Source organism: Notechis scutatus, chromosome 2 (assembly GCF_049901735.1).
Source record: "Notechis scutatus isolate UNSWTSFEM ecotype Mainland chromosome 2, rNotScu1.2, whole genome shotgun sequence".
In the NCBI taxonomy this organism is placed as follows: domain Eukaryota; kingdom Metazoa; phylum Chordata; class Lepidosauria; order Squamata; family Elapidae; genus Notechis; species Notechis scutatus.
Genome location: NC_142010.1, coordinates 202,056,394 through 202,073,598, shown reverse-complemented (window position 1 = coordinate 202,073,598; position 17,205 = coordinate 202,056,394). Strand labels below are relative to the sequence as shown.

The following is a 17,205-nucleotide window of genomic DNA, read 5'->3' as shown; positions in this document are numbered from 1 at the left end:
TATTCTTAGTATAATGGACCATTATTCTAGATATGGTTTCTGTTATCTAATGAAAAGTAAAACTGAAACTTATCAAAATTTCCTTAATTGGCTTAAATTCGCTGAAAGGAAAACTAAAAAGAAGTTAGTTACACTTATTACTGATAACGGGAATTTACAAACAATAAATTCCAAGATAAGCTGAAGTTGGCAGGTGTAGAACATAAAAAGTCTGCACCATATAGGCCACAGCATAATGCCTTTATAGAGAGATGAGGCCAAACGTTACAGGCAATGGCTCGTACTATGATCTCAGATTCAGGATTACCTGATAATTTGTGGGGAGAATCAATAATGTGTGGGAATCATATACTGAATAATGTGGTTAATTCTACTACTGGTGAATTACCATTCACACGGTGGCATGGCAGAAAACCTGACCTAAGCTACTTGCACACATTTGGAGCACCAGCATGGGTGCATATACCTACACAACTGAGAAAGAAAGGGCAACATAGGGCAAAAAGATTGATTTTTGTAGGATATGAATCTAACCATAGATCATACAGATTCTGGGAACAAGGTACATCTAGAGTTTACTGTAGCGCTAGTGCACAATTCCTGGAACATGTAGGATGGGAGAAACTGGAACAAGATTCAAGTAAAGAAGTAATTATAGAATCCTACAAAAGGCCAGAGAAAACCAGTAATAAGAAGAGAGCAATTAAAGAGAAGTAAAGGAAGAACATATAGGACCAGAGCAGGAAGAAATACCAGAGCAGGAAGAGGTAGATAATCAGGAGCAGGTAGAATATGAAAGTCCACCTGTAAGCCCTGTAATACCTAGACGTTCTACACGTATAACTAGACCACCTGATAGGTATCAAGCCAGTATAGTTTGCCAAGTGAGTAAAGTTCCTACTAGTATAGATGAACTTAGGATGTATCCTGTAAAGGATCAGGAGAATTGGCAAAAGGCAATGGAAAAGGAGTTAAATTCATTAAAGGAAATGAAGGTTTATGAAGAAACCAAATTACCTCCAGGTGAAAAATCCATTGGTTGCAAATGGATATTTAAGTTAAAAACTGGTAAGAATGGGACTGTTACCCATAAGGCAAGGTTGGTAGCTCAAGGATATAATCAAACGGCATCTGATTATGATGAGGTATTTGCACCAAATTTAAAGGCTACAACTTTAAGAGCAGCGTTAGTGTGGGCAGCTAAGAAGAATTATATAGTTAACCATTTAGATGTGGAAACTGCCTATCTGCATGCACCATTGCAGCACACTATATATTTAAGAAAACCAGTAGGTATTAAGGATGGTAAAAAATAATAATGACTATTGGAAACTGAATAAAAGTCTCTATGGATTGAAACAATCTGGTTATGAATGGAACCAATATATTGTAAAAGAGCTAAACAATATTGGATTTAAGGCAGGTTTAGCTGATCCATGTTTATTTAAGAAAGAGACAAATGGAAAGATATCATTATTATTGTTGTTTACAGATGATATTGCTTTAATAACTAAGACTAATAATGAAGCTAGTGAGATTATATCATTATTAAGTAAGAGAATAAAATTAAAGCATTTAGGAGAAATCAGACAGTATTTAGGATTGACAATAGACAAAACCAATAGTGGATTTAAGATATCACAAGTAGATAAAATATACCAATTGCTAAAAATGTATAAAATGGAACTGTGTAAACCGGCAAAGACTCCAATGAATCAGGAATTTTGTCGTACTGATGCTCAGAGTTCAAAATTTGATAAGACTATTTATCAGTCGTTAATAGGAAGCTTATCATATATAAGTAATTGGTCAAGGCCAGATATTGCATATGGAGTTAATCAACTGGCAAGATTTAGTGCTGAACCAAATGAACGTCACTGGCAAGCGCTAAAGCGTATATTAAGGTATCTTAAGAAGACAATGCATTATTCATTGTATTTAGAGCCAAAAGATGATTTGATTTTGAGTGCATATGCTGATGCAAGTTTTGCAACAGATATAAAAACAAGAAAATCAACTTCTGGTATGGCTATACTATTAGGTAAAACACTAATTGGTTGGAGGTCTGTTAGACAGCAACATATTAGTATGTCCACAATGGAGGCAGAATTTTCATGTTTATCATTACTTTGTACTGATATAATTCTGTATAAACAGTTGTTGTTAGATATGGGAGTAACTGTTAAGAATGCCATTGTTGTGTATGAGGACAACCAAGCAGCCATATGGTTGGCTACAAATATTGCTGTAAAGACTAGATCTAAGCACACTGACCTTAGATATTTGAATGTTAGACAATCTGTGAAGAATAGTCTGATAAGATTGGAGTCCTGCATAACTGAAGAAAATATTGCAGATGGATTTACAAAAGCCCAAGGTGCAGTAAGGCACAAGGAGAATTGTGAAAAATATGGGTTGAAATTGTAAATAAAGATATATATTATGATGTTACCCAAAAGGGGAGAATGTTAGGGATAACATTGGTTACCTAACTTTGTTTGGCTAAATATAATATATGTTTGTTAGTTTAAATGTGTGTGTCACTTTAAACTGTAAGCCAAGTATTTGGGTGCGGTTGTAAATCGCCATAAGAGGGAGCAAGAGAGCTCACTGTTCGCCGGCTTTTACTGGAATGCTGACAGAGAAGGATTGATGGTGATTACTGCGTGCGTTTGCTGAGAGAAGAAAAGAAGGTTTGATTTTGCTTCATATCTCTGACTGCAAAAGAGATACATCATTGGACTGATTGTTTGTGAGTTGAACGACCTATTTTCTACACTGGACTTTGCAAACTGAATAACCCTCGGACTGTCTGAACTTAGTGTATGACATATGGACTGCTTTGACTATGCTATAACTCTTGCTGGAATAAAAACTATTTAACTGCACAGTGTATCTGTCTTACTGATTGTAAAGCTACAACAACGCTTTATCTCACACACACTCTCTGTCTGCTTGACTGCCGTTGCACGTTCTGCTAGGGTGTTGTATCCCTAACAGGTGACATTATTGCAAACAGAAGTATTTTTTTACTATTATAACAAGTCAAATAAGAAGCAAGTTAAATTTACTTCAGAAAGTGACCTGCACTTTTCAGACTGAAGGAACGTCCTAGATGAGAAGTGAACCATCTTCAAGGAAAAAACAAAGAAAGTCCAGTTGCCACTTGAAAAAGCACCTTTGGACATTGGAAGTTATAGCACTAGCCTGAAGAGGCCAAGATAGAGACCACCAGAATTGTTCCAATGAGACAAACCGAATCATTGCTTTATTTCATCAAAGTGAATTATCAGGCTGAATAAGCTTCTTGGATGAGAAGTGAACCATTTTCAAGGAAAAACAAAGACAGTCCAGTTGCCTCTTGAAAAAGCACCTTTGGGACAATCATGATCTGGATGACTGAGAACCTCCATAGACACATAACTTCTAATGCATTCCAATGGTAGGTTGGACATAGGTTGGGACTGACAAGAAGGTTCTCCTCACCTTTCTTTGATAGTGTGAGCTCTGCAGGCAAAAGCTGGGTTTGGCTCTGAAGAGGTAAGATGTAGTCATTTTACTTTGCTCTTAGAATAACAGTTTCTCAAGGACTTCTTTACAAAGAGAGTTTTTTTCCCCTCAGGAATCAAGACTAGACTAATGGTCAGGTGTCATTGCAAGCATATTAATGCCAAATAAGACAACTGCACAGTACTGATTTATTTATTAGTATAAACATAAATGGAAGAAATAGCAGATATTGAAATGCAATGATGGCATTTTAAAAAATGGATCTGAAAAAGATAGGGAGTATACAAGACTTGCATACTTCCTCATAAAATCAGTTATATCAATTTTGCAGCTATGCCTCATCACCAGTTAAAATTAATGTAATATAAAATTATACATCCATTAGTAATGTATCCAAATAGTAAACAACATCACTTTTTCTATCTGAAAAAATATGTAGAAACAATTGATGCAATCTTTTTGTAATAATAAAACTTTGTCCATTTCAAATGTGCATAATCAAAACTTTGAGCCTGTACAAGCTGAGGAACTCAAATCTCACAGGCTATCAAAAGGATATTTACCGTATTTATCGGCGTATAACACGCACTTTTTCCCTGAAAATAGGGGCAAATGATGTATGCGTGTTATACGCCGATATAATGTTAAGAAGCCAGCGGAGGCCGGGCGGTGCGAGCGGTGCGAGCGGAGGCCGGGCGGTGCGAGCAGAGGGCATTATTTTGCATTATTTACCTCAGGGGTCCTCAACCACCGGGCCGCGGACCGGTACCGGGCCGTGGAGCACTTCTCTACCGGGCCGCAAAGAATTTTTTTTTAAAAAATGGCGGCTTTCTTCACCTTCGTGAATGCTGCTGAGATCGGGATCAAGGACACAAATGAAAGAAGGGGAGGGAGGAAACAACCGAAGCCTGTCCTTCTCTCTGGGTCAGCTTTTCAGTCGCTTCTCTCGCTCCTCCACCAGCACAGGAAGAAACTGCTTCAAAGAAGCGGGGAGCTTTTCCTGTCGCCGCAGCTTCCCTGAAGCGCCGCTTCCCCCACCCCACCCCGTCCGCCCGCCCGCCCGCAGTGCTCGTTCTGCCTGCCTGCCTGCCTTCGTTAATGGTTGAATCGGAACAGCTTCGGCTGAGTAAAAGAGGCGAATAGTTATTATTCTCAGCCGAAGCTGCTCCCAAACAACCAGAAACTAAGGCAGGCAGGCAGGCAGGCAGAATGGGACACTGTGGATTGAAGCGCCGCGCGGGTGGGAGTGGGGGTGAAACGGGCGCTGGAATAGCTGCGGTGACAGGAAAAGCCCCCCGCTTCTTTGAAGCAGTTTCTTCCTTGGATGGTGGAGCAGCGAGAGAGCGAAGCCTCCTTCTCTTCTCTCTTCCCCGGTCCTTGCAAAAATTTTCTGCTTGAAACCGGTCCCTGGTACAAAAAGGTTGGGGACCACTGATTTACCTTATAAGTGGTAATAATATTAATAAAAAAAGTTCTGAGCTACCCTTATTTTGCTTCAAAGTTTTTATTTAGAAATTTAATTTTTTTCCTGAAATTTCCTCTTAAAATGAAGATGCGTGTTATACGCCTGTGCGTGTTATACGCCGATAAATACGGTAAATGGATATTTAAACTTTACAAAGTAATAAATCTTTTTGCTTGTTTACATGTTGTAAGAATTTAGAAGAAATTATACCATAGAGTATCCATAAACTAATTCTTGAAGTATTGGGAAAATATATTACCTAAGCTTCTTTTAAACAATTGTAATTATCTTGACAGATAATATAATTTATATAATAAAAATATAAAATCAAGTCTGTAAGTTGTGTTCATCCATGTATCCGAATATAGTAATGGCATTCTCAATACAGAATTCTAATCTCTTTTCAAAGTATATATACAAACACGCATATTCTATCCCTCATATTATTTTCCTTGAGATTTACACTGTATTTCTTCTTCCACAATCTTTTCTCAATTGCAGTTCTACAGCTCCTGATGTCTGACACTCCACTCTCTTTTGAAAGTTTAAAAAACCAAAACAAAATAAAATTTCTCTCTGTCCCTGAAATTTGCTAGTGAGTTTAAGCCTCTTCAATATACAGGAAACCTCAGCTGAGAAATCAGAAATGAAAATGAAGACTAAAAATGAATGTAATGATGAAAGATTAGGCTGTAGAGGCAAGAATTTCCTATTAGATAAACCAGAAAACCAGTGATTTTGTAGGCAATATAAATGAACCTCACAATAATAATAATAAATAATAAACTTAGGCAATAGCAAAGATCAATATTTTCTATGGTGATGCGATTATTTTTCAAGTTCTTCTGCAATAAAGATATTCCCGCATAATACACTAAATAAAACACTAAATGTGATGCTCTTTATGCTGTGGAAGTGAAAGAATGCTGGCAAAACGAAGTCACAAATGTTCATGTTATTAGCCATTTACTCCAAGTACGTCAGCAATGTTTGTGCAGCTGTGTTGAAAGAATTTCAAGGGATTATATGTTATTTTCTTCTGTCCTCTCTGCTCATCTACTGATCCACCTGCTGCTTTGGATGATAACTTCCTTAGAAGTAGCAATAGCTCGCAATAAAAAGAATAAGGCTTTATTTACAGTTTATGAAAAAGATGCTACCATAGGTTTTGATAATATAGTAATAAAATTATTTCAAACAAGGTTGAAATGTTAAAAGTGGGGATGCATGTTCAAAGCAGAAGTGTTGTTGATGATGAACAGATAAAACTTTCTGTAATTAGATACTAATATTTTAAAGTTGCTAAATATTCATTTTGCTACTCTGAATCCAGCATTCATGATGAATCCCGGTTACATTTTCTTTGCTAAATAGAAATAGAAAGAGATCAAATGCTTTATATACAAATATACTGTAAATAGACTGACCAAGTTAGTTAAGGGAACTTGAAAAAAGTACATATTTCTCTAAAATTGTATAATGAATAAATAGACATACCAAACTGTTGTTTTTAATTCTCTACACATACTTTTCCACATTCAGTAGTAATAAAGCAATCTTAGTCTCCTGCATGGCACCTTGTGGGACAGTTAAGTACACATTAAAGTCCACTGTCATTAATGGCAAAATAAAGAGTGTGGAGTAATGGATAGCTTCAGATGATGCTTCCACACAGCTGTTGTTATTTAATAGGCAAGAATAATGTAACAACTGCTAAGTGAATTAAAGGCTTTGCATGAATTAGAGGTCCAATTCTTTGCAGTAAGACAAAAACACCCCATAATCCAATTAAATTGCATGCATATAATTTTCCCCAATGTTTTTTCAAAAGAAGGAGGGTGGGAATCACGTATTGCAGTCATCTATATCAGTGAAAAGAGACATTTCTCATCTCTGGTACGGACCCTGATATTTTATAAAATAGGCCAAGATCAAGAGTTTTTGATTTTCTGTTACAAGATGAAGAGTAAAGTATAGGGGAAATGCCCTTTCTCCAAATTCTGAAATTCTCATTTATTGAGAAGCCTTAATAGTGCTATAAAACTTTGTTTCAGGATATCTGGCGCTGTATCACTTATATGGTGTGCATATCTTTCACATCTTGTTACAGATTCCATTTGTTTTTCTAATAGAGTTTTAGAGTTTTAATGGCTGTTACTTTGGATGAAAAATGAATCGATTCACATTATGGGAATAGATTTGATCTATCTCAATTAAAGGAATGCATTATATTAAATGGTTTTTTAATTTAAAAAAAGCCTAGGAATCAACTGTGAGCTCTCAGATATACAGAATGCAAGAGAATGTAACATGCAGCTCATGATTGAACTGTAAAGGGCTTGGTGCTCTGCGAGCTTGATTGAATTGCATACACAAATGGTCAGGATAGAATTTGGAATAAATAAATTAAAGTCAGATTCATTGGTAAAAGATGATTTATAAAATGAAAATATGCATCTCTTCTCCAATTATCATTTAAATAATAATACTGGAATAATAAAACAATATGTAAACTTAAACTAACCCAATCCTAAGTATGAATGAAAATTTCCGTGCTGGTTTCCTGGGAAGAAAATATAGTCACATCCAGGGATGGGATTAAGTTTTTTTAACAACCAGTTCTGTTGGCGTGGCTTAGTTGGTGGGTGTGGCTTGGTGGGCATGTGATTAGGTGGGCATGGCCAACTCGACATCACTCATGTCAAGGGGCACTTCTCCTTGCCTGGCCTCTCATGACAGTGGGGATGCTGCAACGATCATAAGTGTGAAAAATGGTCATAAGTCACCTTTTTTCAGTGCCATTGTAACTTTGGTCACTAAATGAACTGTTGTAAGTCAAGAATTACCTGTACAAAAATACAAAAAGCTTCTTTGCTTGCAAAAAGCTGCCCTAAATACCAATCATTAGATTAAAAATACCTGCAAGCCAGAGTTACAAATCAGGCAGGGTGCCAGAGCACCTTGAGGAATGAAAATAGTTAAAATGCAATGATAACTATCAAGCAGCCATCTCTTGCTCATAAAGTGAAACCCTTTAGCAGAGAGGTCATTTAAGCTCTCCAGAAAAAGCACACCCAGGAAAAGCAATCCTTAGATCCATTTGCACCACTTAAAAATACCAGCTGGTTTCACTCACCTCACAAGATATCCTAAGGAAATCATCCAGATTTAAGGAAAGGTCACATGCCCCTCAGAAAGGCAATAAAAAAAATCAGTGTCAAGCTTGCATCCTGCCGCTTGGAAGTATACCCCAAAAGGACAGTGCCAGATAGTACTAAAGCGGTGAGGAAGACCTCCTCCCCAGATAGAAAAAGAAACCATGAGGCAGGAAAAAATTCAAACACAATACAAATACTTAAATCACAACAGTAGCTGTTCCTTGTTGAAGCTGAATAGGGAAAATTATCCCATCAATAAACACAGGATTAAACATCACCAAGCACAGAATTAACCTTCACCAAAAACCAGTTTTAAACCAAAACTCAGAAAAGGTATGTAAACTCACGTTTGAATGTCAATCTTTCTAGCTAGCCAAGAAGCCTTACTGAATGTCACTCATCTTGGTTCCCTGTCACTAAAAGCTTTGCTTCATTATTCAATTATTTCTTCAAAGTGTTAATTGTCCAGGGAAGTATTTCCTCCCAACAGCAGTGTAAAAATCCCTTCCCCTTTAAGAAAGGCAAGCTTCAAGAAGCTCTGGGGACAGGAAGTCTAGGCTTTCTGCCAAGAATGTAATAAGGGTGATAAAAAACAAAAGGAGATTGCTTCTAACTACCGGTTCTCTGAACTGCTTAGAAAGTTAACAAGATGTTCTATAGAACCGGACAGAACCGATAGAATCCCACCCCTGGCTACATCTCTTTCTTGTCAGGAAAAAATAAAAATAAATTTAATCTATTTCTGATAGTTAAATGTGTATTCTGTCATCTTGGAACTTAATTTTAACTCTGGTCAAATATTCATTTTATCTTTCTTCCATTTACCTTTAAATAGCCTGATCTTTAATCCCATCACAATTTATTTCAAAGTTAACCCCACAAGTTGACTTCCTGTCATTTTTATCTTTTATCTTTTCCTCCTTTCAGGAACAACCTGAAGAAATTGTTCTTGTAGAAGTTCTTAAATTGATGAAATAACACATGGTCATCATTGTGTCCCATCCTTGCACTTAAGTGTCCACTCATTATTATTGATGCTGCTGGATATTTATTTAATCAACTGGCTTCAAAGAAGGTAGTGAAACACATTTAAATTCCAAAGCTGGAGAAAGCTGACTCAGTACCACCCTGAGTTTCCTTTCTGCATTTGTTGGGCCAAAATTGTCTTGACCTATCCATCTCAACTTCTGATGCAGCCCAAGTTTCCTGGAGGAAAAGGATATCAAATTGTGATAGATAACAAAAGAAAAAGTTGATCTTTTGATAGTGCTGACCAGCCTGCAATATTCTAGGTTAAAAAGGAGATTACATTATTATTTGAAGGCAGTCTTGTGGCTTGATTTTGAGTTTGGCAAGCCAATGATATAAGATAGCTGTGTTTGATTGAAAAATCAATGGAAGCAACCAGGCCTCCTCTAGGGGTTGGCTTGTCTCATGCAAATTCTGTAACTGTTCCTGGGCATCTTGCTATGAGAAAATGAAATCACCAGAGTTCAATAGAGTGTGCATTACGAGGGACTTCATTCAATAACATTGAGCACAAGATTTATGGTTTTTGTTATGCATGATTGAATTGGCAAGAGGTCTGCCTCCTGATCCCTGCTTAGTAGTTACAGATATAATTGGATATTTCAGTGTGTAAGAAAACTTATCATCAGCTATAATGGTGGTCTGGGTTGTCGTCCCCTCCCCTGCTCAGGATTGCTTACTAGCTCACAAGGATGATCTAGGGAGATTTAGTGTGGGGGACGATATCCAGCTGTTCCATTCTCCACAGAGAGAATCATCAATTTACTATAAGCAATTGGAGAAACAAAGTCTATCAGTGACTGTGCTGTGGCTATTGTAACCAGTAGAGTTGTCCTCAAAATTTCAAACTTACATAGTATATTATCTTTTGTTCATCCCTTGGTGAAGAATCAAAAACACCAATGAAGCCAGGTTCAGCTGGGTATCAAGAGTTTTCATCTAGTAAACCTAACTGACTCCCAACAGTTTCACTTTCTCAAATCTGGAGGTGGTGCAGCAGGAATCTTGGAGGCATCTGTGATTGACTTGAAATGGTTATTTGACCCAGCTGATATAGAGTTAAATGAAAGTTTGATCTTTTCATCAATAAAGGCTCAACAAAAGATTCAAAAAAAGCAAACAAAGCTAAATAGGCTCTCCTCTTAAATAACATCAATGGGATAGTAGGTTGTTTCAAAGGTAGAAGAATCCACATAGAGTTTAAGACATTTGGGAGCCATTCAAGAGCGCATAGATCTATCTAATTGTATTGGCAATTAAGAAGTTATCCTAGAGAAATTACTACTGCTCTTCTGGAATTATCAACTGGTTATTTTAACTATATATATAAAAATTCTGAATGTGATCTGTTATGATTTGGCTGAGAAAAAAAAATATTTCTGCATCTGAAGGAACTTTAATATGCGTGGAGAGCATCCATTTGTCTTACCATGAATTACAGATTAGAACAAGCATTTAGATATTGTAGCATGTGTCAGGTTTTTTTTAATTGCTTGCTCTTTGACAGTTCATGTGCCCAAGGTAGGAGGACTAGGTGAATCAGTTGCATGAGTCTTGATAGGCATAAAAAGTCCAGTTTCATGCTTTTGAATATATATCATATTTTCTCATGTGCTGTTAGTATTTTATGGTTGAGAGCTGCTCAAATATCAAAATCATAATTTGCACTGTGAACAGCATGTTTTGCCATAAACTCTGTTGAGTTTTCCCATGGCAGCCTCTCCCTCTTCCATTACATTTTCTTTCTTTCTTTCTTTCTTTCTTTCTTTCTTTCTTTCTTTCTTTCTTTCTTTCTTTCTTTCTTTCTTTCTTTCTTTCTTTCTTTCTTTCTTTCTTTCTTTTCTTTCTTTTCTTTCTTTCTTTCCTTCCTTCCTTCCTTCCTTCCCTCCCTCCCTCCCTCCCTCTCCCTCTCTCTCTCTCTCTCAGCTTATTTTCAATTCCCTGGTAGAATTGTTGCAATGGTCACACACAAGAACCGACGAAGGAGTAGTTCATCCCTGACAGATAAGGGAAGCTCTGACAGCCGTTGCTTTTTCAGTTCTGTTTGAAGATCCTATTCTAATAAATCAAATTGTTTAAAGAAGCGTTTGATTTATTTACTGATTCTTTTCATGCAAAGTGTTCTTCTGATTTTTGGTTGTTTCTTCTTCTATATCCTCTGTTAAATCCAGTACTTACTGAACATTTGGTTTCCAAACAGCTTTAATTTCTTCTACAGACAAACAGGTACTTGCTTCCTTATATCAATAGGTCTCTCTTGCCTTTCAATTGCAGTCCTTAGTTTTCTCTGGTTTCCTTTGATCAACCTTCAAAGCCTCCTGTTATCATGTTTATTTTCTGACCAGCAAAATTTTCCCATGGGAGGATTTTTTACAGTTAATTTCAAATTTTTCATGTAGTCTTTTACAAAATGTTAAGCACTCTTCATAAAATATTATCTCAAGTGCATCTAGCCCTTCTATTTAGCCCTTAACCTTCCAAAGTCATCATTCCAGTGCCCCTCTTGTTTTAAAAAAAATTACAGTTGTAAAAAAAATCTTTCAACTTATAGAAACTTCTCTCATCTAGGATAAAAAGAAATTATGCCTGCATGATTTTTCTTTCAAAAGGTTCTTCATATTCAATCAATCAATAACAAGCAACTTCCTAAGTAGGTAAGAGAGAAAGTGGCTGAGCACAGGATCTGTTTTGAAAGTGCTGAACCATGACTTAGGCAAGTTAATTTTCTTCTGGCTTCCAGAGTTCTCAAACCTTTCGGAGATTGCTATATTATGATCTCTGTGCAGGTAAACTCTGTATGGAGCAAACTTGTTGATGGTCCTAGTCCTCTCCTGCATAGGGGGAGAACTTCTAGGAAATTGATTAGTTCTCCAGGAATTCTTATTGCAGTGGTCAATCATCATTGCTTCCCTGAAAGCCGACCTGTGTTCATTATCAAATAAGCTGTGGTTGGGATATTTCAAGAGTGAAGAAATACTTCTGATACTGAGGTCTAGCAACAGGCAGCTAAAACTTGCTAGAATTCATACTAAATACTAATCTTACAGAAATAAGTATAGAGTATGATCATTTTCTAAACAAAGTTCCAATCATTATAAATTACCTGTATGTATGCTTGCATGTGATTTATGTCCCCCAACTTTTGTTCAGAACTTTGTTCAGAACTCCAAAATAGCACAAATAGCGCTTCCTCTTTCTACTTTATCCACAAAAGAACTTGTGAAGTAGGTTGGGATGAGAGTGAAAGAAATCTAAATGTGAATTTCCTTATTGCCAGTTCAACAGTATTTGTAGAAGTTTTCATTCATCACAACAGGAAGCTGATACAATTTGCTGCTCAATATTACAAAGACAGAATTTGGAGAAAGAATAATTAGTCGACTGTTTAAGTCATGTCTATCCCCACTATATAAGAAATGCCTTACTGTCAATATGGGAGAAAACTAGAGAACAGCACTATTTGAAAGTATCAGTCTGGCTTTCCACAATGGAAGCACTTAACCACCTGAACACTTTTAAAATGGGAAATATTGTAAGATACAAGGATATCTTACATGAAAGAGGTGAGCTTAAAACCAAACAAGAACTGGAAAAACAAGGTATAAATATGATTTGGTACTCATACTTGCAAATACAGGTGAGATATGAAAAAGATGTTCAAGCACATGATTTATTCAAAGAATTGACAGAATTAAATAAGATACTAACAGGAACAGAAGAAAGGTTGATAAAAAAAACTGTACAGTTACCTATTAGGCATTCAACTAGAAGAACAAGTGAAGGAGACAATGATAGCATGGGAAAAGAATTTTGGTTATACAATAGCATTTGCTGACTGGCAGAAACTACGGGATACAAATTGTAAAGTAACAATGTCAACCGCATACAAAGAGAATTTATACAAAATCTTTTATAGATGGCATTATGCGCCAGCAAGGTTGGCAAAGATGTTTAAAGATAAATCAGCAAAATGGGGACTTCCGGTTTGTCGGCTTCGCTTAGCGGCAGGGATTTATGGCGAGCTGCGCGATCCCTGCCGCGCTTAGCTGCTTCTGGGGCTCCGACCCAGACGGGTACGTGAGCTAGCCACCTGCAGGGGCAGCTGAAGGTTGGGGGATCCGGAGAAGGGTGTGGGGGTGTTGCAGACCCCTCCCCGGCCGGCAGAACCCCCTTTTCCCAGGACTGTGCAGCGGGGTCCATAATGGCCGCCACAAAGAAGCTGGCAGCCGGGTAAGAATGCGCAGGAGGAAGTGGAGAAAGTGCTTGAGAGGAGAAAGTTTTTCTGGCTCTAGGACTCTAAGACATATTTAATAAAATTCCTGAAAAGTATGACTTTCTGAATAATACCTGCCAGAAGAGGAAAAAGCGGCTGTTTGATGGTGCTGAAAGGATAGCTTTCCCTCTTTTCCTACGGAATAAATAACTGGATGTTAAGAAACCTATTTTTTTAGGTGAAAATTGGTTTTAAGCGATGAGTGGGAAGAGAGAGGATTAAAAGAAAATATTTGTATGTTAAGACTTTGTTGGAGCAGATGCCTTAAGGATTTGAAGACTAGAAGATATTGCAATAAGACTTTAAACAGATTTGGACTTTCTTTCTTTTTGATTGATATTACCCCAGAAGGAGAAAGTGAGAACTCTGCCTTGGTTTGGACTGACTGATAACTTTGGGACTGTTTTATTTTTTTATTTTCTTTTGAATATTCTGGTTGTTGTAAGAAGAAAGAAGGGGAAAAGAAAAGAAAAGATTTATAATGGCTCTTCTGTTGAGGAACTAAGAAAAGAATATGAACAAGCAAAAAAAAATGGTAAAGATGGTGTGGAAGAAGCTTTCCTTTTTTAGAAATGGCGCTACTAACTATCAACAAACATTACAACAGATGAAGACAGCAGAGGAACAAGAAAGAAAGGAAGGAGCCATCTTTAATGAATCTCAGAATTTGATCAAGAAAGAAGGAAGAGAGAAAAGAAGAAAACTAAAGGACTTAAGATCTAAAAACATTTAAGAAAGGGAAAAATAAAGTGCAAAACCAATATGATGATAGTAAACAAAAGGAAAAGGAATACGACAGAGAAGGAAGCCGGTAAGGCAGAGGTTAGAAGAAGGGGGTAGAAAGGTTTGTTGGGAGAAGAAAGAAAGGGAAAACGTGGAGAAAAGCTACAATGTTTTGAAATTAAATGGAAAAAGAAATTTTTATGGACAATGGATAAAGTATAATTTTTAAAAAAAAAAAGATTTTGCAAGGTACATAAGATGAGATGGTAGTATTGTAATGGTTTAAGAGTTGATAAGAGATTAAATGTTAAAATGTTTAAAAATGATTGGCTTTAAAATTTAATAATAGGGGAGGTTTAGAATACTGTTTTAATTAAAGAGTTTAATAAGATTATGGTATTGATGTTATTATAAAATTTTTATTATAGTATCTTTTTTAATATTTGGATTTATTGTCTAATTATGTACTTAATTATTTTGGATGTATTAGTTAGATAGAATGTACCAAGCAAAATCGGATTGGGTATTGGATATTATTTTAAAGATTAATTTGACTAACTTAGGGGGAGATAGAAAGGCATCATACTCTGATTAATGATTTCAGGAGAAACTTATTTTCTTCTTTTTATGAGGAATGAGACAAAGGGATGATAAAAATGGACAAAAGATACAAATATAATGATTCAAACTAAGATGATTAATTAAGATAGAATTAAGAAGGGTGAAATATGTGGAGAAGTTAATATAGAAGGCTTAGAATGGTAAATAAAATAAGTAATGATATGTAAGATGAGCATGAATATAATTGAAGTCCATGAAGAGAGAGACACCTGGGTCCAAGTTACTTTCCAAAAGATTTTTTTATGTTTTGTGTGTTGTGTGTATATGTTTTTTCTGGGGGGGAGAATTAGTAAAAACTTGTAGAAATATAGAATGAGAATAATGGTAATTAAGTCAGAAAGAAATAGATGAAATAATAACAATGATATTGAATAAGAGTAAAGAGAAGTAAAGAGAAATTGAATAAGAGGTTTTGGTATGTTATATGGAAACGGTTTAAAACAGAATCATAATTTATCTGACTTGTTAAATTTACAATGAAAAAAGGTTTAAACATGTAATGAATAATGATAATTTGTGTGTTTTTAAAAATTAATAAAACTTGTTTAAAAAAAAAAAAAAGATAAATCAGCAAAATGTTGGAAATGCTGCCAAGCACCTGGCACCTTACCACATGTGGTGGACATGTGATGAAGCTAAAAAATATTAGACAAAAATATGCTGATGGTTGGAAGACTTGATATAACAACGTATTGATTTAAAACCAGAAATATTCATGTTGGGGATCTTACCTGAAACTTATAACAAAGAAAATGTATATTTGATTATTCATGTGATAACTGCAGCGAGAATTTTATTTGCTCAAAATTGGAAAAAGGAACAGATTCCTACTTAAGAAAATGTGATTAGGAATATATTAGAATGTGCAGAAATTAATAGAATAACACTTGTAATTAAAGAAAGAGAGAAAACTGAATATTATAAGATATGGGAATTATTCTATCAATGGAGACAAAAATATGAAAGCTAGATATAATTAATGGATTAGTTAAGAAGACAATAGGTATTTTTAATAGAAATAAATAAGCTAAGAAGAAAGATAAAGAGATAGTGATATTAAGTACAATAAGCATAATAAGATAAGACTAGAGAATATTATATATGATTGATTGTATGATTGTAAACATCAACTGTATTGCACAAGATATTTGTAACCAGATGACATGTCATCAAATGGAAGAAGATATGTTTGTAATAAAAATAAAATAAAAAAATATTTTTAAAAAAGTCATGTCTATCCCCACATATATTAAGTTAGCTAAACTTAGATAATACAACATAAAAATACACATATTGGGCATCCATCAATATTTTGATGATTTATGGTCCAACTCCCAAATTTTATGACTTAAGCTTATATTCATATATGAAGCAGCTGCATCAGCACAAAATCCTAAATGATAATATTATTCTGGCTCTTCAGACCTGTCATCATGATAAAATTGTTTGCAGTAGGTTTTATTGCTTCATTTTTGTACAATAATTCTTGCCCAAACCTGATAAACCAAGTTAGAACCTTTTCACATGTGAATATATAACTGTTACAAAGAATAGGAGGGAAATAGTCATCCTAAAGAAAAGTAACAGTTGATCCTTCAGAAAGTAATACAGATTCTCATCTCAGCCTATAAGACGCAGTTTAGCAAAGGAATCTATTAAACATGTTAAGATCACAGTTCTATTTCTGAGATAGTTTTTATTCTACCTCATACCTGTTCAGCTGATAACCCACCAATCCAACTGCTGTCATCATTTATTTATTTAACAAGTTTTCTATTCCTACAATGCAAGCATACTTCAAAACAGGAATATTACAAATCTTTTTAAAAGTAATTCTTCGTGACTGGTGAAAAAGTGGCAACCATACTGAGGATAAGAAGCAATTTTTATAATCCTATTTTCTCTCTATAACTCACTATGCAAATCTGCTCAGAAAGGTCACTGATTTTTCAGAATAAATTTAAATGTTTTTCTACCTGTGGAGGTTTTACCATTGGATAAACTTTAAAATCATTATCAAAAGTTAAAAAAAATATTGCCAAGGAGATAATAATTATGCTGAAAATAAATAACAGTTTAATGTAATATTTAAGCTATTTAACATCTGTTCAGGCAATTCATTCTGTAGAATAAGTATAACATTCTAAAAATAAAGTATATGCAACTTAATTTACCCATAAGCGTATTTCCATTTAAAATCAACAGATTTAATATTTACATTCTGTAGCTATACAATAGGCTTACTTGTTTTCATTGCTGGCATCATACCGAGGCATGGGATCAATATCATTACCATTGACATCAAAACTGGCATCTGGGTCCTGTAACCAACAGTGAAGTAAGAAGGAAAGAGAAGGGACAGCAGAACCTCATTAATTAGCTATTGATTCATCTAAATTCAAAAACCTCAGCAGGTTTTTACAGGC

General features: G+C 35.5%; 1 protein-coding gene across 1 annotated transcript in view; it reads right to left on the bottom strand.

Moving 5' to 3' along the window:
* The window catches only part of PCSK5 (proprotein convertase subtilisin/kexin type 5), a 145,336-nt gene that overhangs the window by 62,673 nt on the left and 65,458 nt on the right, over positions 1-17,205 (bottom strand). The window contains exon 5 of the mRNA XM_026675098.2: positions 17,024-17,100. Within this exon, the coding sequence (XP_026530883.1) occupies positions 17,024-17,100 (77 nt within the window). The remainder of the gene's footprint in view (positions 1-17,023; positions 17,101-17,205) is intronic.